The sequence below is a fragment of the Copadichromis virginalis genome, linkage group LG5, assembly GCF_057382275.1.
Source record: "Copadichromis virginalis isolate Kocher_CV1m ecotype Utaka linkage group LG5, C_Virginalis_male_GT1.1, whole genome shotgun sequence".
Classification (NCBI taxonomy): domain Eukaryota; kingdom Metazoa; phylum Chordata; class Actinopteri; order Cichliformes; family Cichlidae; genus Copadichromis; species Copadichromis virginalis.
In genome coordinates this window covers 33578967-33602671 of record NC_140622.1, presented here as the reverse complement: position 1 = coordinate 33602671, position 23705 = coordinate 33578967, and the positions used below count along the sequence as shown (strand labels likewise).

The 23705-nt window shown below is 37.5% G+C and overlaps 1 protein-coding gene across 7 annotated transcripts in view; it reads left to right on the top strand.

Annotated features, from left to right (window-relative positions):
- The window catches only part of rap1gapb (RAP1 GTPase activating protein b), an 80936-nt gene that overhangs the window by 7099 nt on the left and 50132 nt on the right, over nucleotides 1-23705 (top strand). For 2 of the 7 annotated variants that reach the window (XM_085457446.1, XM_085457443.1), the window contains exon 1: nucleotides 9525-10013. The exons of 1 other annotated variant lie outside the window; for it this stretch is intronic. In XM_085457446.1, coding sequence (XP_085313572.1) covers nucleotides 9970-10013 — 44 coding nt within the window. In that variant the 5' untranslated portion in view covers nucleotides 9525-9969. Of the gene's footprint in view, nucleotides 1-9524; nucleotides 10014-23705 lie in introns of those variants that run through there. 4 more of the 7 variants (XM_085457444.1, XM_085457442.1, XM_085457448.1 and 1 more) reach the window with 3 other exon arrangements.

Below are 23705 nucleotides of genomic sequence, written 5' to 3'. Positions count from 1 at the left end.
AGGTCCAGTGACATAGGTGCCTCTGCATTCAAGTCCAGAGTCCAGTTTTTTAGTCAAAGATTCCAACAATCTTTCTTGTCTCTGGTTTTCTTCACTCTGCCATGTATATTTTACCGGGTGCACAGAGAGGTGAGATTTGATCTGAGGGTATTAACAGCTGTCACAAGGTAGAGATAAGAAATGACTATGGTGTAGGATCACATATGCACGTATACTAGGGCTGAACGATTATGGAAAATAATCTAATTGCGATTTTTTTTTTTGCCCCAATATTGCGATTGCGATGCGATATGCGATTATTTTTTAAGGTCTTTGTCTTCTGTATTATTAAACAAAGACAAGCAATACATCATATAGTATGGCCAATACTATATTACATTAATTTTAAACTGTTCTCTCCTGGAAGACAGACCTCTGTTATGATGACATGAGGTGATGCATGAATTGATGACTGACATTTTTATTTAACTTCTTCAATCACAACAGTATATTTGAACATACACAATAGTTTATTTTTAGCTTACAAACATCTGAGCATAAAGTGCTGACAAGGAACCCTGGTGTAAACATTAAAATGAAAGTCAGTACAATGTGCAGATTGCAGAAATATACATAAAAAAAATCAGTGGCTTTACCACACTCAGTTTTTCGACATCTGTGAACTACTAGACAGTCATTCAATTAAAAAATAATATTAAATAAATAAAACTAATAAATAAAAAATACACACATCTTACTGATCTCTGCAGTCAGTAACATTACACATAAAGTGCAAACATAATAGCAATTGTATAAACACACACACAAACACGCCTTTAAAATTTAAAGGCGTGAAATTGGACGGTCTAGCCTTCTGATTAGCGTCACCGCTGTCTCGGTGGAGTTTAATAAACTCGGCCGTCTGCTTCTTGCTATCTAAAATATAACCAGACACTGGTGTAAATTCTCGACTGTCTCATACTTCTGTTTAATAAGTTTTCTGTTTGACGTTTAGTCAGCTGTGTGAAAACCAAGGAGGAACCCACCCGGGGGATTAATAAAGTTTTATTTTATCTATTCTAATAACTTTAATCTCAGCCAAACCGATTTACTCACGAACAAACAAAACACTGAAAAAAGCCCAACAATAACATTTTTAGGTTGTCTAAGTGACTTATATATTACGTTTAACCCGAGCAGCGAAACTCCGCGGTGATCTGAAAATGATGTGCCGGGAGTTGTGCCGTTCTCGGCCGCATCAGTAACCCTCGAGCTCCCGGCTAGCTGTCGAGCTGGTAGGTAGCAGACGCCTCTGAAAACGTCGAAGCACTTTTGCAAATATGGGATATCTTGATAAACCGAGCAGATATTTGATGTTTACACAACTACTTTCTCGCCTGAAAATATGTTAAATGTTTATTTTGTGACCCAGAAAGATTAGTATGAGTAATTTTAAAACTTAGTAGCGGCCGCCATTGCTGGAAACTGGAGTTTGGCTGGGCCGCGCTATGAATTCTGGGATATGGTAGTAATTTGGACAGCCTTCGGCACGTCGCTGTGACGTAATCGGTCTACAAATGCGGCCTCAGGAGGATGCAGCCCATGAATTTGGACATGTCCAGAGTATAATCGCAGCCTTTGCGGTTAGAAAATTGCACTTGATCATGTTGCGATATTATCGCAAATGCGATATATCGTTCAGCCCTAACGTATACCAATCTGAGGTGTTAAAAAGAAAGAAAGAAAAAAAGAACTCTGAGTATAGAACTCTTTAGCATGTAATGCAAATCTATGTGGGTGTTATTGTTGTAGAAATAAATTCACTTTTCCTTAATGAAAGCTATTTCCAAGAGGAAACATGCGTTGAAAATTATGTTCTAACTACTAATTGCATGTCCTGAAATGAGCATTCTTTACATTAATCTCTGGGATGCAGAACAAATGTGCACTGCAGTTACACCCATCTATGCTACATCCATGCTGTATGAAATGACTCAAAGCAATGTATTCATCGTCATTCACTTATTTTCATTTACATGAAGCTCTTTATTTAAATTGGTGTATTGCGACTTTGTCCAATGACACGATATTTTAAATTCTGCTCTTTTACTGAGGGACTCAGACACTGGGCGATAGAGTGAATTTAAAATTTATTTAATCTTACATTTATTCCCCTCCTGTCTGTGATGTGACCTTGTGCTGTCTGTTATCCATCACTCTACGGTGTAGACATGGTGGGTGAGCTTTAGTCTTTGTATGAACAGTAGAGAGATGGGTTTTTATACCAGAATTAAAAAATGTATGCATGTTGAAAGCAGCTCATCTAACAGTCCTATAACTATATCTCTAATGTACCCTTGCAAGCATTTCTCCTCTGGTGGATTACTACCAGCGAAACTTCAGAGTTTGGATGCAGAATGAAGGGGATTGTTTTGTTTATGACTTTACTGCACAGGGCCCTTGTAGACATCTGTGTTTTCTAACAACTCCCACCAGGCGAGCTGTTTTTAGAAGCACCTGTTTACTGAATAAAATCACATTTTCCTGTGGGAAATTTTGAATATTTGTATACATCCAATTTTGTCTCACTAGATATGTAATATTTATTTTCACACTTTGAGTTGTTATTTTTTACGCATATGCACTTTTTTTCGCACTGGGAAATAAGTGGTGCATATATCCAGGCACAAAATCAGAACAGTCCAATTGATGGATCTGACTAACATTCCTGTGACTGACAACCTCTCCCAGTGACTGTGTCATGCTCAGACGTTTTCGTATTCGAGCAACTGTACAAATGCCCAGCTGGAGTCTGGGAGCCCTACAAGGGTCAGGGATCGGACATCGCCTGCATCATCAGATTTGGTGAAATGTCACAGTGGGAACAAAGGCAAATGAAAGAGCTGCTTTTCCCTTTGATGCTGCAACTGAAGTTGAGGGCCATCGCCAATGTTCATGAAGCTGTGTGAATGCTCACAGAGACATTGGAGTGAAAAGGACATTTACCTTCAGATGCTGTTACAGTTCGACATAACTCAGGGGGTTGTAATTTGTAAGAAAAATAAAAACTCACAGTGTGTTAAAAGCAAAGCATCCATGTGCAGCGCAGTTCTTTTGAGAGTGTCTGTATTTGGACGTGTGTGTCTTTACTTTTGGGGGCCATCATTTAAAGTAGCTTTTAGCTGGAACGCATCTTTGTTTGTAATAAATTAAATGAGCTGCCATTTGCCTGTAAAGCTGTACATTTCAATCATTTAAGTTGTTTCATTGAATTCTTTATAAGAAAGTGAAATCCAACTATCAGGGGTTTTTTTTAAATTTCTTTTATAACACAATCAAGAGCTAAATTGGAGCTGGAATTGGAGCTAAAATTAAATGTGCGTTATTTTGACTGAACTGATGTCTTAACCATCAGTTTAACTATCCATCCGATCTGCCTATTACAGCCACATACATAGAGGTTTGTAACCATTTTTAAAATCACATCAAGTGGGTTTGAACATTTTTGCTGCGCACAGTATGACTGCAGTAAGTGTCAAGTGGTCCTTTATCGGAGCTTGTTATTGTTGCTGTCCACAGTACTGCCGCTCTCAGTACCGTGGACAGCAACTACAGACTACAAATGCACAATATACTTCATTGTATTACAAGTCCAGTGTTGCTGGGAGACAGCAGCATCCTCGCTTTCACTAGCTTTGTATGAGACTGCTTCTCGTAAGCAGGATGTCAGTGACTGTCTCAGCATCTTCATGAAATAGATGTAGTTTTTGTAAAAAAAAAAAAAGATAAATGTCTGATTAGTTGGGAAAATCAGAACAGACAACAGCCTTCTTCTAGTCAGTAGCTGTGACCGCATCTGCATGTTAATTTTGCAGATGGAGTAAGCGTCTAATGAGAGGTGAAAATATGAACAGCTTGTTGTGCAGGACAGAGAACCAAAACAGGGAGTTTATAAAGTGTGGACCCACTCCTGAAATTCAGAGAAATTATCTCCAATTGAATATCCGGGAGCACATTCAGCATGAATTTAGGCTGTGGCAGCAGCTCCTGAGCCATGCAGATCGCCAAAGAAGATATCCCCCAAAAGAAAGACTGTGCATTATGAAGGTCTTGAAAAATGTAATATGAATGATAGGCCCACAACTTTGATCAGTTGGTCAGGGAGTTCTTTGTGAAAGCATTTGTAGCTGTGCCACTAGATCAAGAGAAACACCAAGCAACAAAAGAGTGAGGAATCTGAATCTGAATCTGAATTTGGAAGCTGTGTAGCCAGACTCCATGATAAATAGAGGCTCTGAAGATGAAGCATGCTGGGACTTTATTAAAACTGGAGATAATGGACCAATGATAATTTCTGATAATCTGTGGTCTTTCATTCTTACTACTTCACATCTAACAACTTGAATGGCAACAAGAACGGAACCTCCAATCAGCCTGTCCATGTCATTTCAGTGTTGTTGACAGTGGACAGACCCTGAGGTCTGAGTAAATGATTATTTTGATGTGGCTGCATCATTAGAAATCTATCGCTGCCTCTTCTTGGTCCTTATCTAAGCCTCTCATGTGTATAAATCAAAGTCAGGCCCTAGCGGGGTATCTGTTGCTTCTCCATCTGCCAAGTCATTAATCCAAGGATGTGACCCACGGGCAGGCTTCTCCCATTTGGTTCACCCATTGTTACATGAAAAATAATCTTGGTTTCTCTCCCGCTCCTCCACTGTCTGCATCTTTCTTTTATTTGTTCTAATGGGCTCCTGCTCCGGATTTTCATACCGGAGGATGAGTTATGTGTTGTGCTGGGGATGTTCAGTGGGATTGTGTGTGTCAATGCCCTGTAAATTGCTACACTGTGCATTCAGTCTGTGCTCCAAGGGCACGTTCACAGACTCTTCCACTCCTACGGTGATTTGTAACTTCACATTTCTTCTTTGTCTCCTCTCCAATCCAAGTCTAATGACTATAAATGGACTGCATAAAAGACACAGAGTAGAAATAGAGACAACTGTGTCTTGTCATGCCTAATCATGCCATATATACCCACACCCCTGTTGCCAATCTTGGACATGTACTCCGTTTTTTTTCTCATCTTTCTTTTCTCTGACTATCTCCCAGATTTTTTTCTTTTTCCGGAGACTCCCCCACATCCCTCTGTTATCATCGCCCGGAGAGAAGTTGTGAAATTCATGACATTCAGATCTAGCGGGGCAGGCTGATGGAGGACAAGAATAGTCTTCCGAGATCCTTCTGGAATCAGTCTGTCTTTGATGAGCAAGTAATTCAATGTCAGCGCCTCCGATAATCTCGCTCTTCTAATTTGTAGTAGAGAGAAAATCTCATTTGTTGCATTTGGTTACGGAAGAGTGGATACCTCTGTGCTGCCTGTTTCTGCTCGGTAACCTTACAACCGTACTGACCAGTAATCTGTCCGCAGCCTGAAACAGAATATTGGACATTGTTATGAAGATATAAGGAGATAAAATCTTAATGCTTTGTTCATCAGCTAGTGCGTGTCCTACTCTCGCTCCTTCTCGTTGCTGTGAAACTCATCGTAGGCGGGAGAGACTGTTGCTTGAAGGGAGCAGTCTATCTGCTTAAAATTCAAAGTTGTCTGTGTCAAACGGAGCTCTCAAACAGCCCCTGAGACACTCAGAAGCTTGAGAGGATGAAAAGTAGTTCCCCTGGCTAACAGTGAGGGGTAGTGGTGCTCCAATCCAACTTCATTAATCTTATGCCTTCCCTTTATTTTCACTTTCCTTTGTGTAGTTCCTGCATAAAATTCTCAGTTCTTTGTTGATCATTCAGTTGCACACTGAGTACTGAATAATGTGTGCTATTTGTAATTTAGAAATTTGTCATCTTGTTGCCTCCAAAATGTAAATAAAGAGAGCTATTATTTTAAAATTTTTATTCCCTGCTGTGTTTGTGATGCCGACCTTGTACGGTTGCAGAGACATAAAAAAGAAGGGGAAAAAAAGATTAACAGTGCCTAACAGTACAAATTTTGGTGCAGAAAGTTTGACAAGAAGGAAGAGCAAACATGAATGTAGGCATTTCAAGTCACAGAGGCAGAAAGTGTCCTTACGATCTTGTCAGGGGTGTAGTTGTGTGCACAGCTGGTAAATATTTAATGTGTTGGTGTCCTGCTTTGCTGTTCCCACTGGTGAGGAACTGTACTGTAACAATGCAATAGCCCCTTAAACCTTTAAGTCCATTTAAGAGGAACTTTTGCTGCTCTTAAAATATTTTCACCCATAGAGTTTGGATGTCTAAAGAGCTTCAGAGCAAAATGTGCTTGCCCTCACTAAATTATGGAATTTTAAAAAAGCATGATCTTTTTATTTGGGATGATTTAAAATAAATATTTTTTCAATAACATAAAAATGTCTGTTTTAACAAAACAGTTTACATCAAAACCACAGTTTTTTATATAAAGGATATACATAGCAGTGGGTGTGGAAAGTGAAGCTGCTGTCTTTACATGGCCAGCAGGGAGAACATCCTTTAATCATTTAGGATGATAAAGCAGGGCTTTGTTTAGGTGGAGCTCACCTTATGACTGACAGGCTGCTATCATGCAGGACTCTTGCATGATAACATTGGTTACTTGGTCAGATCCACGACAATTTTCAAAATAATAACATGGCACCACTGAAAATGCTCAGCTTGGTTCTTCACAACAGAACTTAACATAAGTGGTTTTGTCTGATTTGGTGATGCTCACATTTTACTGTCTCCAGCGTGTCAAACCTTTTCCTTATTTAGAGGAATTTTACAGCCTGCACAAAGCCAAGAATACTCCCATTAAACCCAGCTGTACTTTAACACCGGTGAAACTTGATTTCTGTATTATTTATGTACAGTGCCACTTTAAGTCTCAATAAAGTTCAAAGAAAATCAAACCCTGAACAGTTGCCAATGGCATTCTAGGACTTGCAGTTCATCATTACCTTTAAGCACCACTGGAGCAAAGCGTAGCTTCAGAGCACCACTAACATAGCAGTAAACTTCGAGTCTTGGTAAACTACCGCACATCAGGTTATTGTGTATATATTTATTTATATTTCTTCATACATTCTTATATAGTTCTATATTGTGTATTTTGTTGTACAGTTATTTTATTTTCAACTTTAATTTATATATTTTATCTTATTCTTTCCCAGTTAAATTTACCCTTCATTCTAATTTGTGTTGTACAGTTATTTCATTTTTAACCTTAATTTATATTTTATTCCTTCCTAGGTAAATTTACCCTTTTTAATTTTCATATTTATTTCCTATCTTATTCATAGCCTTTTCCTTTTTTGTTCTCTTTAGGTCACGAGCAGTTGTCCAAGCATTTCACTACATATCGTACTGTGTATGACTGTGTACGTGACAAATAAAATTTGAATTTGAATTTGAGGTAGTGATTTAAAACACTTGCCTGCAGCAAGAACAGCATTGCTAACTGCAATGTAAACTGCAAAGCTACTAAGTTCCTGCACCTTGTGGATAACAAGCGTCTTTAGTGTTCTTACTCTGTCTCCTGCTCTCAAGGTGATTTATATTTTTCTACTGCTGGATGGGGTGGATTGAACCTCATCTCACAGAGGGCACCTTCTCATTACTCTGGACCTCCTTCCATTGCCAGTCAAGTCCTCAAAGTCAAGGCAGGCTCGTTGTTTAGCCAGCCTGCCATGTCTCCTGAATGAAGCGACAGACATGGACTAATTACACCTGGCTGCCCTTTCCCTTTCACCTGTCTCACACAAATCAGTCTGAGTGAATAGTTTTCTTTTTTCCCTTTTTTTGGTAATACATCATCACGAAGGGCATCTTTTGAGAGACACGAAGGAAAAGCAACAGCAAAAGGAGCTTTTGAAACTACATTTCTGGACACCAGTAATAAGTTTGTTAGCGCAAGTCTGGCTCCGGAGAATTGTTCTGTGAGAGATGTGTCATGTCATTATCAGCAGAGGAAGTAGGGCGAGCTGACTGTAATAGAGGAGCAGCCTCTATAAAACATTTTTCTCTAGAAGCTAATTTTTGATTATAGATTATTTAATAAAATGTATAATAGTCAGAGTCAGTGTGAAGTCTGATAAACAGGCTATATGACAAGATGTAAGAGGAATCAAGACCAGACATGAGGAAGGAAAGAGAGTCAAGAGGAAAGAAAATGAGAGGGGACAAGGAGGAAGAGATATCAGAGAACATCCTTTTTTTTTTTAAGTCATTATAAGCAGACTTGTTCCAGCAGATTGGCAGAGATATAATTTTCCACATATCCTAATGTGTGTATCACTTTGACACCTATCTCTTTTTGAAATATTCAGCAGGATCAAGTAGAATTATATTGGTTTTAGTGACGATATCTGACTTTTTTTGTCTTTTGGGAGATGTGTGATCACAGAAAAACACGTGAATGTCTTTTTCGAGCTTGAATTGCCAGGCCAAAAATAGTTCAAGTAAGATGAGAGACTTGCATCTATCAGATCTCATCCTCTTTTGAAGTCTAACTCGGGAGGGAGTAAGCTCAGATGTGGACCTGGAAATTTGATAACTAAGATATTCTTGAGCAAAATTAGTTTTTTATTTACACAGCTTTTACTTTGATTTTTGGGATTTTTTTTCAGTTGCAAGAACTCAAACAGTTTATTTGCTTTCAAGTAATCATTTTCATGGTGGCAAAGGATAATTTTGTCAGACCTCAGTCAAATTAGTATGAGTCATGACAAATGAGTGATTGATGTAAGCTGGAATAGCACCTTATTAAAACATATATAATTCATGCCACTTCACATTTTTCACTTCAAAGTATTAGAAAAGATGTTAAATTCTGTAAATATATAATCAAGGTGCTACTATTAATGCATCATCTGTGACTACCCCCGCTGTGGCATAGTTTTACATAGTAAATCTCAGAATTCGCAGATTCAGGTGTGTCATACACACTGAGGCAGTCAGCTGAACACACCAGATGAGCAGCAGGGAAAAGGCAAATTCCAGAGAACTTTCCAAAGGGTGATACATAATTATGACTGGGCTATAAACAAAGAATAAGTAGCACAGGGAGTCTAAAAAAGGAAAAAAAACACAAGATCTACCAAGTGGCAAAATAATGATGAATGCACTGGGAACAGGTGTAGCAGAAAATTGGAGGGAAGCCTGAAAAACACTAAAAGTAAACCTAACAAGAGTTGGCATAACGAAAGAATAGAAAATAAGAGAGAAAGTGACAAAACTAAACTCCAGAACCATGACACTGTTTAATATTTTCTGCCATTAAATAGCGAATCAAAAAATTTGCTTGGAACAGTTTATTGGGGTTTAGTATCTTGGTTCAAAATGGAGGAGTACAAATTACACCAGCGACTGTCTAACTTGGGGGGTGAACATAATAGCTATTAAAAAAAAAAAATATATATATATATATATATATATATATATATATATATATATATATATATATAAAATTAAAGCGCTTTAGAGTTAAAAAAAAATAATGCACTAAGAATGGAGGAAACATGTGTCCATAGCTGTTTCCTCCATTCTTAGTTTAACACCTTGAGGAAGATGCCTTTTGTGGGACACTGGCTAATGTAGGGATTTTTTTGCCCTCTTGCTGTCAGAAGTGGGAATGAAAACGGTGTGTTTGAATTCAAGAAATCATTGTGGTTGTTTCCAGGACAACAGAACAAGACAGCTGGACGCACCTTTCTCTTAATCTGGCAGAGATAGGAGCTACTTAGTCAGAGAGCACAGAGGAGACAGAAAGAGGGAGGGCTGCGTTGTGTACACACACACATAAAATACCAAAAACACACACACTCAGTGAGGGCTGAGTCAAGGAGGGAGGAGAGAAGAGAAAGAGTTAGAGGTGTAGAAAGGAAGGAGAGGCGCACAGAGAAGCTAAGAGAAAAAGAAAAAGGAAGAGGTATGACAGTCCTTGTGTTGTAGTCTGCTCTGATCCTGCACACCACAGGGAAGCCTCATCAGCCATTCAGCAGGATGTCTCAGAGGAAAAGGAGTTTCACATTTGGAGCTTATGGAGGGTAAGATAATAGAGGACTAATCTGTCGGAACATCAATTGATTTTGCAGTTTGCCAGTTGACAGTTGACACTGCTGTCACAGCAGTGTACATGTACCTGTTGCATTGTATTGCCAGCCCTGGAGTAGTGAGAGGAAGGTGTGACTGCTCTGGGACTAGTACTGCATCTGCTCAGCAGCTGCTGAATTAGCTAACAGAACTGTGCACTCTTAATTTACACGTGAACCATTAGTAGGGGAAGCTACAAAAGTGCTACAAGGGGAGGTTTGCATATGGTTGTCTCAGTCATGGTGATCTGTTCATCTGTCTTTTTAAAGACCTCACTACTTGTAAGGTATTTAAAAGTGACTGTAGTCAACACAACAGTCTAAATGTATATAACTGGTAGCTTTAAACAGCTTCTAAATCCATACAGATATGTGATCGATAAGGTTATTCAAAGTGCAAACCATTTTTATTCCAGCAAATAAAGCACTGATTGCCTGTCATCAACCAAAGTGGTGCATAATTAAATATGTGTGATTCTTACTTGATACTGAATAAGGAAGTCAGTGATTGGTGGCAGGGAATAACTAAATACTTCATTAGTATGGGTAAAACAGTGAGAAGAGGTAATTATCTCGACTTTGTATAGTTCCACACTTTTATTAATGTGACAGATGATTTTGAAGCAGTCAGAGTATGGATATTTGAGATGTGCTTTGGTTTATGAACAATGAATAGTGCATTACAATTCATGAGGCAGTGAAATTATTTTAATGTTGTGTCTTGCAGCCTGTGAGTTCTGCCAAGTCAGCCTAGAAAACACTCACGAGACACAAATTTGACATTTTTGTTGTAGAAGTCAGTTTGAAAGGTAGTCTGAGTGCACAAGCAGACACGGGCAACCAATAGCAGGCAAGGAAACATTTGTGGGGCACAGAAACAGCATTTCTGAAACAGCAACAGGCTTCTTGTAATAAAATGAGCAGTGAGATTCAAGGAATGGTCCAAAATAGATATGGAGTGGTGTGATGAAAGTGCACTCACTGTCACCTGAACTGCACTCATCAGATTCTTTTTTTATTTTATTTTTTTTATTTTATGAAGCCTACCACAGATTTGTGTTTTATTTAACTTGATGGGTTTCATATTATCAAATAAGTTAAACATACAGCAATGTTTACATTAAGTTTCTTTTCTGTCAGACATAAAGGGCAGGAGTCAGATTACAATAGATGAATAGTGAGAAAATGATCACAGACCTTAGATGTTAGTTCATCCAGCTGAATGCGCTCATTCCTTGACGAGGCGCCTGTCATCCATCCACAATTCTCAAGAAGCGCCACTCGTCCTACAGTATTGTTCAGGCCTACACACGATGATTGCCTTATGATTCACCCAAGCTGTGCTCAAGGTTAAGGCCAAAGTCATATTTGCTGGCACTTTTCCATTTTCACAGCACAACCTTTATGCATGCTATTTGAAATGTCACCAAATTCTTACTCCTAAAGTACTGAACAATATTCAGTTGAAACCATTTTGTAAAATTGTTAACATAAGACCAGAGTTACAGATACATTTATAATGAACAAAATGATAAAGAAAAATAAACTTGCAACTGGTTGGCAGGTGGCATGAGGTTTCTTGTTGTTGATGGGGAAAGTGGTCACAAAATGTGCATGGTGTTACTCTGGAAAAACTTCTGGCAATTGCTTTGATTGCTAGCAGACTTGTGTGTTTGCATGACAGATAACATCTTGTCTTGAAACCACTGCAAGCTCACTGAGTGATACTGTAACTGTGAAGAGTGTGACACAAACCAGAAATGGAGAGCATCTCCTTAGGGGGAAAATGTGCATTTGCTATCAGAAGGAGGGTGCCATAGATACTGATATGTCATATTAGATAAGAAGGAAAGAAAGACAGAAAGTAAAGTTAGATACTGTTATTATTTTGGAGGGAGTGGTCCTGTTGGTTGACACTATCACTGTCATGCTACAATCAGTAATGTGATTTTAAGACATGCTGATGCATTTGTCATATTATTGTATTACTGTCATAATACTTCTCAACTCAAACACTTTTATTTGCAGGACGAATTAATCTCATTTGATGATGAATGGGATTAATTTGTTCGGCATATGACTCTTTGACTTCGAAGTGGATTTTTAATCCTCAGTAGTGTGTGCAAGCCAATAAACGACAAGAAAAGCTTATCTCTTCCTTTCTGTACTTGACACATTAGAGTACTTTGTTGAATTATAAGCTGGCTAAACTACTAACTCATTGACATTTTGGTTTTTGTAAGCTGGTATTGTAACAAGTGCAAATGAAATTGTTACTATCACCTGAAAACTAAATGCTGTATTCAGCTGTTTTAAATCTCATTTATATAAACATTACATTTGCATTTGTTTCAGTCTGTTACAATCATTTGGTTAGAGCAAGCGAGTGCCTGCAGTTATTTGTCCCACTATAATGTTTTCTCACATTAGGTTGTAGACATTTGATTTTAAATTCAGGAGATTTGTAGCACTGTGCTCACAAGTCTTCTTCTTTTTCACACAAACCAAACCTGAATCTGTTGGAAAGCTCTGTTTGGCTGGGTGTCACAAGAATGAACTGAATCAATTATTTATTATATGAATTGTGGAATAAAAGCAGCAAAATCAGTGGTTGACTCCTAAAGTGCATTGTAACACTCAGCTTGGCTGAGTTGTTAGATAAAGGTGGCCCACTCCAGTTTTGTCCTCGCAGTGCACTGCTGGAACAGTCAAGTTTAGTTTTGATCTGGTATTTGATTTTGTTTCTTACACATTTACTTTGCCCTAACTCTTCCCAGCTATCTGTGATCCAGTCTAGTCTTATGTATGCTTCTGTACAATCGAAAGTAGCCTGGGGATCCTTTAAAAGCATGCATCTGTGTTAGATGAATTAGTGTGTGTTTGTTTCAAGAAAAGAAACGAGCTTTTTCATTTTAATTTGGTTTGTTTTGCAATTGCTTGGGAAATCTGTCTCTGTTTTTAAAATCCTTGTTGTTGAAAAGCGTATCTCTGGGGAAATAATTTCCTAATGAATAACATTGAAAGGATTCTTAAACAGAAATGGATGGAGCCCAGACCTAGACCATAACATTACCATTCTGCATTTGTTATTTTGTAGTTATTTTGTAGCAGATTAATTTCCGCATACAATTTAAGGGTAATTGCTGTTAGCGGATAGCAACATGGCTATTTCTTTAAAGTGCTTGTAAACAGCTGCAAGGAAAAATGGATGAGGTGGAAAACAACTGGAAATTGCCTCCTATTTGAGCAATTTTACTATCTCCTGTGCCAGCTTCCTTGCTGATATTTTTTTTTTCTGAACTATGTAAATTTAAAGCAAGCGATTACGTGAAGTAGGACAGATGATTTAAAAAAATAGAGACTTGGTTACGGTTGAGCTATTTTTAACTTTACTATAGGGAACTTTGAACAATATAATACCAAGCTGATGAGTGAATTTCCTAAATTTGAGCTTGTGATTGTAATTATAGAAGCCAGAAAGAATAAGCCAATGATGCTGGTATGTTTACAGGTTTTAGGTTACAGATGGTTGGTTTCCTGCTGGTGAGTAAAGTCTGCTTTAAGCCTAGAGAGAAATGGCAACGGTTCAGCCATGTGAAAGATGATTGGATTGTGCACATATCTGACTGCTCTGTTACAATTTCCCTTGCAGGTATTATACGGTAGCTACCTGAAAATGGTGTTGAGGAGGCTAGTGTGACTGTACAAACAGCCCACCTTTTGTTCTTTGCTATTTTCATCCCTCCAACATTATGTAATGTCGTTTTTTTTGTGTGGCTGTGCTTAATCTGATGGGGAGGTTACTGCTTTGTTTTTTAAGGACCCTAAAAAGTGATCACATACAGCAACCCACAATCTGTTTGTGGATTCTGGTGGAAATATTGCTAAATCAGCTTTTCTTAAATCAATACTACACATTTTAAACCTCAGAGAAAATCACAGAAAATATGAATATAAAATTAAAAACTTGAGAATACTATGATTGTGTGTGTGCTTTGTGTGAGATTGGTAATCACTGTAGAGCCAAATGATAGAGCCTGGACAGTCAAACTCCTACTCTCTTTTGAAGGTTATGTGGTCAGAGAGATCAGAGAGATGGACCTGGAGAGGTCACTGGGTTTAAAGTGAACAGCCTCACAAAAATAATTTGGATTAGGGTGGTTTTTCTGAGTAAGATTCAAAAGCAAATGCCATCGCATCATTTAAATAAAAAATCAATATAACTGTCATAATAACTGTCAAAAATGCTAATCATCATGCAAATTAGAGCTTTATTTGTTTATACTTTTTGTATAGTTGTTGTTTGTTTTTAAACTTTTAACATAATGAAAACCCATGAGCAAACTATGATCATTATACTCCTCTAGCCTTGCAGGATTGTTGGCTTAGGAGTCTCTTTAGTCATTACATTGAGGTGACAGACTTCACTAAACAAAACAGTTAAAGTGGATGACCTGTTCAGAGGGGCGAGTGAATAGTGGGTGAACACGAGGGTTATCAGCGTTTCTTAATGTGCCATTTTTAAAATCTTTGCATGTGGAGCCTATATCCCGTTTAAAAATGTCCACCTATTTACTGAAGTCATGTTTTGAACTAGTAATGTGTGTTTATACTGCCTACATGAAAAAACAAAGTGAAAACACAAAGGCTGCGGGTGGAAGCTCTAAAAGATGCTTCAGTAGTCATTTTATAACCCCAGCAACACATCTCTGAAAAGTTCAGACAGGGACATATTTGCCACTCTTTTAACAACAATCTGTAAGACCGGGAGTTGAGAGGGATCTGCTAGTCTTTTGGGATAGGAACGCTTAGGATAGGTTATAGGTAAAGATAGGATGCCTGGAAATGTTTTGACCTTTTAAAATAAAATTTCCTTGAGATTAAAACATTCAACATGTGCTTCTAGCTTTATTTCAGGCAGCCTACATTTTTCTTCCAGTATTCCTGCAACCTCCAGAAAGTTATTGACTGCTCACAGCTCAACCAGCAGCACGTGCATTGGCACACTCAATTTCTTTTGACATTCTCTTGTTCCCATTTATTATTCACATGATTCATTGTTTATATTAGTAACATGTTTACCATTTGCATTATCACTGTATTACTTTGTGTGTCTTTCAGTATGCGTGTGTGTGTGGCAGTATGACTACTATACTACTATTTAATAACTGGTTTGAAGAAACTTTTTTAGCATGTTTGAGACATTTCATTTCATTTTCATTTTCACTTTATTTGTCAGGGACCATGTACAAACAGAAATAAACATTAATCTTCTTCGAGAAAAACTGCGGAAAGCGCCCAACTAAAATTATAAAAGCCACATGGACTATTCCCCCCAAAAACTGCAACCAATATATTTCTATACCCAGTCAATGGGCAGATAAAGCAAAAACCAGTAACAGACCAAAAACAAAAAAATCATCAGTTAACAACTTTAACACAAATTCAGTTAACTGTTCAATATAATCCCAAAAGGTTGATTCTGTTCATCTGGACGTAGCATTTTGGGAGAAACGTTCAAATATAATAAGACAAATACCTTGTATTAATTATGTATCAGAACATATAGACAGTATCAAATGTATCCAATTCCTACGCACATAAGTATCAAGTATGATTATGTAACGTCTCAAAGACATATATACTAAAAGAGACCAGAAAACAAAATGTTAAAATTGTGTTCACGTGTGTTTGGACAAATTTTGGCTCTAGGTCACAGTCACAACCATCACAAAGCTGAAAGTTTGCAGATGGTTATTGATATTGTGTTGTAAAGTTATGTGGTTCTGACTAGTAAAGAGTGATTAATAACTTTCATTCTATTTACTTTAGATTATTTCACTTATAGGAAATAACCCACAGAGCTTTCTGTCTGAACAGGCTAATGTATTATTAGATGTTCGCTCTGGACAGAAGTGTTAATATGCCATGATTTAAGCATCATTTTCAATCTCTCAGCTTTGAGGAATTTGTGTAACACTATATGAAAATGTTTGTGAGAATAAAATTAAAATAACCAACTGCAGTGTTTAATGTTTAAGATCAAAAATTATATGAAATGGGAGATTATAAAGCTATTTCTTGGAACGTGTTTCTACTTAAAAGCCTCCAAAATGAAACTCTCAGTCTGTTTCATAGCTTTGAGTTGTTATACTAACCTGTATAGCAGGATGTTTTCTTATGTTTCTCCTATCAGTCAGCCCTTGAGAAAGTTTTGTGTTTCTACAAAAGATGGAGGCGTAATTGTTTATGTTATGGCTAGTTTCTCACCCCTTCTGTTACTACCAAAACAGCATGTTGCTGAGTCAGTAGGAAAACATCATTGATATCGATCAAGCATATTGCTGATGGAAATATTTCCATTCCCCTTTACAACAAACAAAGAAAAAGAACAAAGTCCTGCGTACGTAAAGTTTACAGTCATGAACAAAAGTGACATGTATCCAATGTCAAAACCACAGGCTAGCAGTCTGTGCCATGCAAATGTTAAATGCAATAACGTATTTGATATATCAAACACTGCAGTGATGGTGTTTCACTTTCTTACATCATACCCCTCGTCTCACACACAAGTTTATCCAATATTCTGACAACATACATGCTTATTGAAGGAGGAGAGAAGCAGAGGTTAAGCTAGTATCAGGCTGGTGAACTACACAGGTAGAGGAATCACAGAGACACCAGTGTGGAGACAAGGGCTGTATCCCAATTCAGGGTCTGCAGCCTTAACGGTCCACAAGGGCCGCGTACTCAAACACCGCTAAGTGCGAGGCCTGTAAAATGGGACGGTCTAGCTTCCGTCGCGCTGCCCAGGTTGCCTAGCAACCATGATACTAACAGCTGGAAACTTTTTTGTTTGTTTGTTTCTACATGAGCTTTGATCATTCTCTGTAAGATTAAGGTCAGCTATTGAACGGCGTATATTTTAAAGTAAAGGCTTTAAAACCAAGTTAGTACAAACGTCACTAATGTCACATAACTTTGCCGACATGTGGCCAACAGTAATGTTTTAATGTTCTTCGTTATTAAACATTTGCATATAAATAAGTGACATAATATTCAGTACTTGCTTAAAGTTTACTCTTCGGCTGCCCCTCATCCGCCGTTTTTTTTCGGCAAAATTATCCACACCCACCACCGTGCTATGCATTCTGGGATATGTTGGGCCACAAAGTCTACACCGCCACATCCTTAAAATTTAGGGAAATGAAGGACTCATTTGAGGGCTGCTTTTCGAGCAGCCTTCGAATTGGGACAGCCTTCGTCGCGTCGCTGTGACGTAATCGGCCTTAAAATGCAGCCTTTAAGGCTGCAGACCCTGAATTGGGATATAGCCAGAGGCATGCACAAATACCCAGATAAGACATCTACCTCCATTTTTACCACTTAGTTCTGTCCTGCCACCCAGTGGTATGGGCATGCCAAATATCAACCTATTGCATTTTTTAAAAAAGGGTAATGATAGTATTAAAGGCATCTGCAGGGCTGAATATAAAAGATATGAATAATATTCTATTCTGTTGAACTACCAAATATATAGAAGGCTTTAACAAAACAGAGAGGATACTTGCACATCCTTGCAAACCACTCTAAACTTCATATCACACATAAGTGCTCTTTCATGTATAGATACAAGCGTTAATATGCTAATATTTATTACATGCTTTGCTTGAAATAGAGTATTTTAAAATTGCAGTATTTCTGCTTTTACTGGAGACAAGGATCAACATGTTTTCTTTACCATTGGCAGGAAGTGCACTACCTCTGTGAGTCTGACATTTAACCAGTTTTTGGAATACGTTGCAGTAGAAAAAATGGGTTAGACTTTGCATTTAATACCTGCACATCCTAAACCCAGAAATCTCATTTATCATTTTTATCATCTTTTTATATACTTGAACCTAACTTGAGTTGGCTTTTTTCTTTGTAAATTTAAAGGAGAGAAAAAGCAGAACGGCTTCTATTATCCTGATGATATTTTCCATTTTCATTCCTTCACCAATAAGTGGAATGAATGCCTGTGATTGTGTTGGCATAAAGTAATTGTTTGACTGGCTTAGCCATGGGGAGAAAGGGATAAGCAGTGGTTATTAGTAGGCTGATTGTCCACCTCTAGCATCTGGTTCTGGAATTTGTCCTTGATCATATGTAGTGTTTCCAAACTGTTAAAATGTGTATTGTTTGCTGATGATACCACTCTGTACTGCTCAGGTAAAAACTTAGAACAGCTTCTGACTACAGCGGAAAAGGAGTTAAATATATTAAAAAACTGGTTTGATGTAAATAAGTTATCATTAAATATAAAGAAAACAAAATTGATTATTTTTGGCACTAGACAAATGAAAAATGTATCTAAAATAAGGGTTAATGGAATTGAAATTGAAAGAGTGTACGAAAATAAATTTCTTGGAGTGATAATTGATGATAAGCTGAGTTGGAAGTCTCATATAAACCACGTGAAAACAAAAATGTCAAAAACCATTGCTATTCCCTATAAAACAAAGCATGTCCTGAACAAAAAATCATTATACACACTTTATTGTATTCTGTTGCTTCCATATATGACTTACTGTCTGGAGATATGGGGTAATGCATATAAAACGAACACTCTTCCTATTTTCAAGTTACAAAAAAGAGCTATAAGAATTATAAACCAATCAAACTATATAGAACCAACTAACATTTTGTTTATTAATCTGAATACCCTGAAATTTTATGATTTAGTTGAATATAAAATGGCACAGATAATGTATAAAGCACAAAATAACTTGCTTTGCCCCAGTACTCAGAAGCTGTTCAAAGTCAGAGAGAGTCAATATGACTTAAGGGGAACAGATTTCTTTAAAAAAAACAAGGACAAATATAAAGCAGAGATGTGTTTCTGTTAGAGGAGTTAACCTGTGGAATAGTTATGACAGTGATTTAAAAAGGTGTAGTTCATTTTCCTTGTTTAAAAACATGTTTAAAAATAGAGTATTAGAAACATATATAAATCAAGAATGAAAAGAGCAAAAAGGAGAAAAAAAAAACCTCTTGATTCTTTTGCCTTGATGTAGTTACTTATCTAAGGTGGAAAGTTTTTTTTCTTTTTCTTTTTTTTCTTTTTTTTTTGGTTTGTTTGTTTGTTTGGTTGGTTTTTGCTTTGTTTTATTATTTTCTTCAAGCCCTGTGTACAGGAGCTGCATACAAAAAGATATTTTGTGAAAAGGGTTGGCGTAATAAGCAAATGCTTCAGCCAATACCTTTTGATTAGCCTTGTCTCGTGCTTTCTTTCTTTATGGTAGATTTTTGTTCTGTTTTCACTGTTTTTTTTTTTTCACTGTTTTCACTGAGATTTGAATTTGAATGCTAATCAATAAAATCAAAATCAAATGAAATCATTTGATTTCAGGATAATGAATGAAAAAAAAAAAAAACACCAACCACACAGAAAACCTGACTTGTTGACTAACTATAATGTACCAGCAGAAGAAAACCAGCAGAAGAAAAGCACCACTTTGTTCTCTTATCTCATATTTCCTCTTTTCTGTCCCTGGCAACTAATTTGACCAAAAACCACATTTCCTCCATCTTTCTCTCTGCCATTCCTCATATCAACACATAACAGCAACAGTCCACAATTAATGCAGTTAAGCTTTACATGAGTTATGTTTGACATGATTGATATTTCTGGGTTGTGAGGATGCCTGCACAGCCACACAGCCCTCCCTTTCAAGTGAAAATGATATGTCAGGAAAACCTTGAGGGAATTTCTTCAGACTGGGCACAAATGTCCACTTGAATTTGACTGTGAAGTGATTTGATTTTGATTCTTACTGTGAACTCGTAATGAAAAAGAGTTCTTGTAAAGAAAACCAACATGAAATCTTTTAAGTTCATGTGTTATTATGAAAATATTCATCCACGTCATGCAAAATTCTTAGATTTTTCTGTATGTGTGTATAAATATTGTTGTTGTTGAATGTATTAGACCAGCGGTCCCCAACCTTTTTTGCACCACAGACCGGTTTATGCCCGACAATATTTTCACGGACCGGCCTTTAAGGTGTCGCGAATAAATACAACAAAATAAAACTAGTACTGGTACTGAAAAAAAGAAGATTTATTCATAACACACGTGAAAAGACCCAGGAAAACTGAGTTAATGATAAAAACGATAACAAAATAACACTGAAAACTGATAAAAACCCTGAAAACCAGACATTTCACACCTGAGCCTCAACTCTCGCGGCCCGGTACCAAACGACTCACGTACCGGTCCAAGGCCCGGGGGTTGGGGACTGCTGTATTAGACCACCTGTCCTTAAAACAAGGAAACAGAGTTATCTTAGAAACCTGTGAAAAACTTTTACAATGAAAAAAAATGTTTTAATTGCTAAATTTGCTGAAGTGAAATGAATTAAAAGTAAGATTCACCTATTACACAATGACTGTAATTTGACATCTTTATGTGTTTTACTACTGTACTTTTTCTGCTTTTCGTAAACCAGTACATTGGAAAATTACAACAATAATTATATGTTAGCATTAAAAACTTAATTTCTAAGACCTTCAAAGTATTATTTAATTTAACTTTAGTGTTTTGGAGCAACTGTGACCACATAATTTCTATATATTCTGATTGATTTTGATTCTGATTAACCATTACAGAAACATAAAAAATTCTTTTGGAAACACAGGAAATGTATCATCACGGCTATGATCCTACCTGTCTGGGAGATCTCAGACTGTTAGTTGTAATGTTAGCTGTAATGTCGGCTTTCAGCACCGACTTGCCATCGGGTGAGAAAGCCGACATCTCACAGATTCTGATGGGTCGGGTCGGCGCTTTGTGTTTACGTCTTTATGCAGGATCCGTTTACCTGCTCTCATTTCCTGTTTTTGCTGTTTGGTGGTTGTTGGAATAGTTTTGTGAGCTTTAACCATCTTCTGCTTTGCATTTGCATGGGAGCCCTGTCAAGAAAACCTGTCCATTATGCTAGCAAGGTCCAAGCATTCTTTTTTTTTATTCATACCCCTACTTTGGGAGCCACTGCTTTAACCATTGGATACTGTGCTGACTTGCCTAAACTACAAGCTTGTTTATCTGAAATTAGGGGCTGGTTATCTGATAATTTCCTGCTTCTTAATGCTGATTAGACAGATTTGATGGTCACAATTCAGTAGTTGTCCCAAAACATCACAATCAAAATTTATGACTATGTCATAAATTGCAGCGACAAGGTAATGAACTTGAGCATGTGGTTTGACCCGATGCACTCTTCGAGTCTCACGTAAAAGAGACAATAAGGACTGCCTTTTATCACCTAAAGAACATAGCTAAAATCAGACAAGTTTTATCACTTGACACTGCAGAGGTTCTTGTGCATGCTGTTACGATCCAGCTCAAAAGCCGCAACATAAATAAGGAGACGAACACCAGAATTTAGGTGAGAAGAGGTTTTATCTTAAAATGCATAGCAAGTTTGCTAAAATAGCTGGTACTACCAAGGCAAGGGCTAGTGAGCCTCCCTGAAAGCCTGCTTCAGGTATGCTTTTATAGACACCTGACTAGGTGTGGTCAATTGGCACCAGCTGAACACACTGAGGAGATTAGGGGCTGCAGAGGGGCATAACAATGCATTTGTGTCTTCACGCATTGATTATTGTAGCGCTCTGCTTTCTGGGTAACCGAAGAAAAGTTTTAGAGGTTTACAGATTGTACAAAATGCAGCTGCTTGCATTTTAACCAAAACTGGGAAATTTGAGCACATTACCTCAGTACTGAAATCTCTTCATTGCTTGGCTTGCAGTATTTAAGGTCCTGTTGCTCACCTATAAGGCTTCAAATGGTTTGGCACCTTCATATCTCTCTGACCTTTTGCACCTCTATGTTCCACCCCCTGCTCTCCAATCTCAGGATACTGGCCTTCTAAAAGTTCCTAAAACCAGAAAAAAGGCTACTGGGGAGCGTGATTTTTCTTTCTGTGCCCCATCTTTGTGGAACAACCTCGATGAAGATATTAGGCCTAAAGCTTTTACTGGTTCTTATTGCTATTCCCTTTTGTTTTATCAGTTTTTAAACTGTATTGTTTTTTCTGTATTCTTTATCTTCAAATAGCTGTTCAGCACTTTGTTTGAAAGCGCTTTATAAATGAAGTTATTGTTATTGTTATTAATGTGGGCCCACTGTGTTGTACTTAAAATAGTAAAGCTGCGCTAATTACATTACAATACAGTTAGGGACAGCGAATTATCACCCAAGAGTGTTTTAGGATAAGAATGTGTGTTTGAGGGGGGTTTTTAGAATCAGAATCAGAATATCTTCATTGTCATTGTAACGAGTACAATGAGTACAATGAAGTGTTATCTGTGCAATAAGTTTTTATTTATTTCTGAGTGACTGTGTTTTTAAAAGTTTCTTTTGTAATTATATTTAATTACTTCTTTCTTATATATTCTTCTTTCTTGACATCGCAGGGACTGCACTTAATTTCGTTGAACTTGTTACAATGACAATAAAGATATTCTGATTCAGATGAATGGTCCCGTTATCAGTATGCTACACCACATGCTATAGTTGTGATTAGCATTGTTCTACGCTGATGACACTCAGCTGTACATCTCCGTGTCTCCTGATGACACCAGACCAATGGATGCCCTTTTTAACTGTATTTTAGATATAAAATCTTGGATGGCAGAAAACTTTTTACAGCTTAACCAGGACAAAACTGAAGTTTTAATCATCGGTCCCGAGGCTCAGAGAGACTCTTGTCTAAATTAGAGGCATTTTCACTATGTCCTTCGCTACAAGTGAAAAACCTGGGTGTTATTTTTGACTCTGAGCTTGGTTTTATCCCACATATTAAACATGTAACCAAAATTGGATTTTATCATCTAAAAAATATAGCCAGAGTCCGCTCTATTCTCTCTCGGGCCAACACGGAGATGTTGATGCATGCTTTTATTACCAGTCACATTGATTACTGTAATGCCCTGCTCTCTGGTCTTCCTAAAAAGAATATTTCAACTGTACAACTTTTACAAAACTCGGCAGCTCGTGTGCTGACGAAGACCAGAGGGCGGGCCCACATTACACCGGTTTTAGAATCGCTGCATTGGCTCCCCGTGTGTTTCAGGATCGATTTTAAAGTTCTTTTATTGGTTTTTAAATGTCTTAATGGTCTTGGGCCTTCTTATCTCTCAGATCTGCTTTTACCATATGAACCCTCGCGGACCCTGAGGTCCTCTGGTACTGGCCTTTTGATTGTCCCTAAAGTCAGGACACATACTCACGGAGAGGCAGCTTTTCAGTGGTATGGTCCTCGTCTGTGGAACAGCCTGCTGGAGGAGCTCAGGGCCGCAGAGAACGTACATGTTTTTAAGAACAGGCTCGAGACCCACCTTTTTAATTTAGCTTTTACTTGACGTTTATTTATTTTATGCTTATTTATTCTATCCTGTTATTCTATTATTAATTTAGGCTTTACCTAATATTTATTGATTTTATTCTTATTCATTTTTTAATCTTCTTACTCTATTTATACTTATATTTATATTGTATCCCGTTCTAATTTATTTTATCGTTTTACCCTGTATATATCCTATTGTGTCATATCTCCAGTGTTTCCACGGAGGGCGCTCTCTGCACCGGGGCTGTGATCGACC